This window comes from Chaetura pelagica, unplaced genomic scaffold, assembly GCF_000747805.2.
Source record: "Chaetura pelagica isolate M959 unplaced genomic scaffold, ChaPel_1.0 scaffold147, whole genome shotgun sequence".
In the NCBI taxonomy this organism is placed as follows: Eukaryota; Metazoa; Chordata; class Aves; order Apodiformes; family Apodidae; genus Chaetura; species Chaetura pelagica.
Window position 1 is genome coordinate 1204579 of NW_009954194.1, and position 958 is coordinate 1205536.

At 42.5% G+C, this 958-nt stretch overlaps 1 protein-coding gene across 1 annotated transcript; it reads left to right on the top strand.

Annotated features, from left to right (window-relative positions):
• Nucleotides 1–241: 241 nt before the first annotated feature.
• On the top strand, nucleotides 242–958 carry FGFBP1 (fibroblast growth factor binding protein 1). Its single transcript, XM_010003096.1, has one exon. The coding sequence runs from the start codon at nucleotides 242–244 to the stop codon at nucleotides 956–958; it is 717 nt and encodes a 238-aa protein (XP_010001398.1).

Here is a 958-nt window from a genome sequence, read left to right on the forward strand (position 1 = left end):
TTACTTACTCCATAGCCACCTACAGTTCTCAAGGATATACGTAATTGTGCTAGAAACCAGGTACTATTCACACAAAAGAGAGAGGATTTTGCCACTAAGATAATTTCAGTAGGTATCAAAGAGCAGTGCAATACCATGTTTCAAATATTGCAATTGTCAAATGGAGTCCAGCATTAAGTGAAAATGTTTTTATATTTTTGTCTTATCGTTTTAAAGGCAGATAACAAGCAAAACAGAGACCATGAGGATCAAAAGCTTTGGACTTCTTTGTGTATTGGTTCTGGTCTCCCAGATGCTAATAGCCAACTGTGAAAGACAGAAAGAAAGAAAAAAGGGAAGACAGGGCATAGAACACAGTGGAAAAAACCAAACTGAATCTAACCAAGAAAACGGAAAAGGGGGAAAGCCAAGAAGAGGAAAAGCATCTCCTAAAGGCAAGTTTAAAACCGAAGAAAATGCTGAGTGCACCTGGGCAGTGACCAACATCAGTGCTGCTACTGTGCGTGTAGACTGCAAGAATGGTGACAGTGAGTTCTGGTGTGAATTCTCTGGAGACCCTTCCACCTGCCCACAGTATGCAGCAAACCAGAAATCCTACTGGAAACAAGTCTCCCGATCCCTAAAGAAGCAGAAGCGGATCTGTCAAGACCCCAAAAGTGCCCTAAAATCTAAACTATGTAGGAAAGGCCGACGAAGTGCTCATCTCAAGCTGACTCACTCAAGCCTGCTGACATCCGTGGGTCCTGCGAAAGGAGACACAATTCCTCAGGCAAAAGAAGTTGTTCCAACTCCAGCAGCTGCCTCTGTGACTGAAAAAAAGCTAGAACACAGTCCCCAAGACTGTGTAGAAGACATAGATTATATTGATCAGAGAAAGGTGGCTGAGGAATACTGTCCAGAAAGCTTGCTTTCTTTCTGCAACTTTTTTATTACAATGGTGCAAGACAAAAGGTGCTGA

Coding starts and splice junctions, on each gene's coding strand:
- FGFBP1 (XM_010003096.1), top strand. CDS start 242: ATGAGGATCAAAAGCTTTGGACTTCTTTGTGTATTGGTTCTGGTCTCC.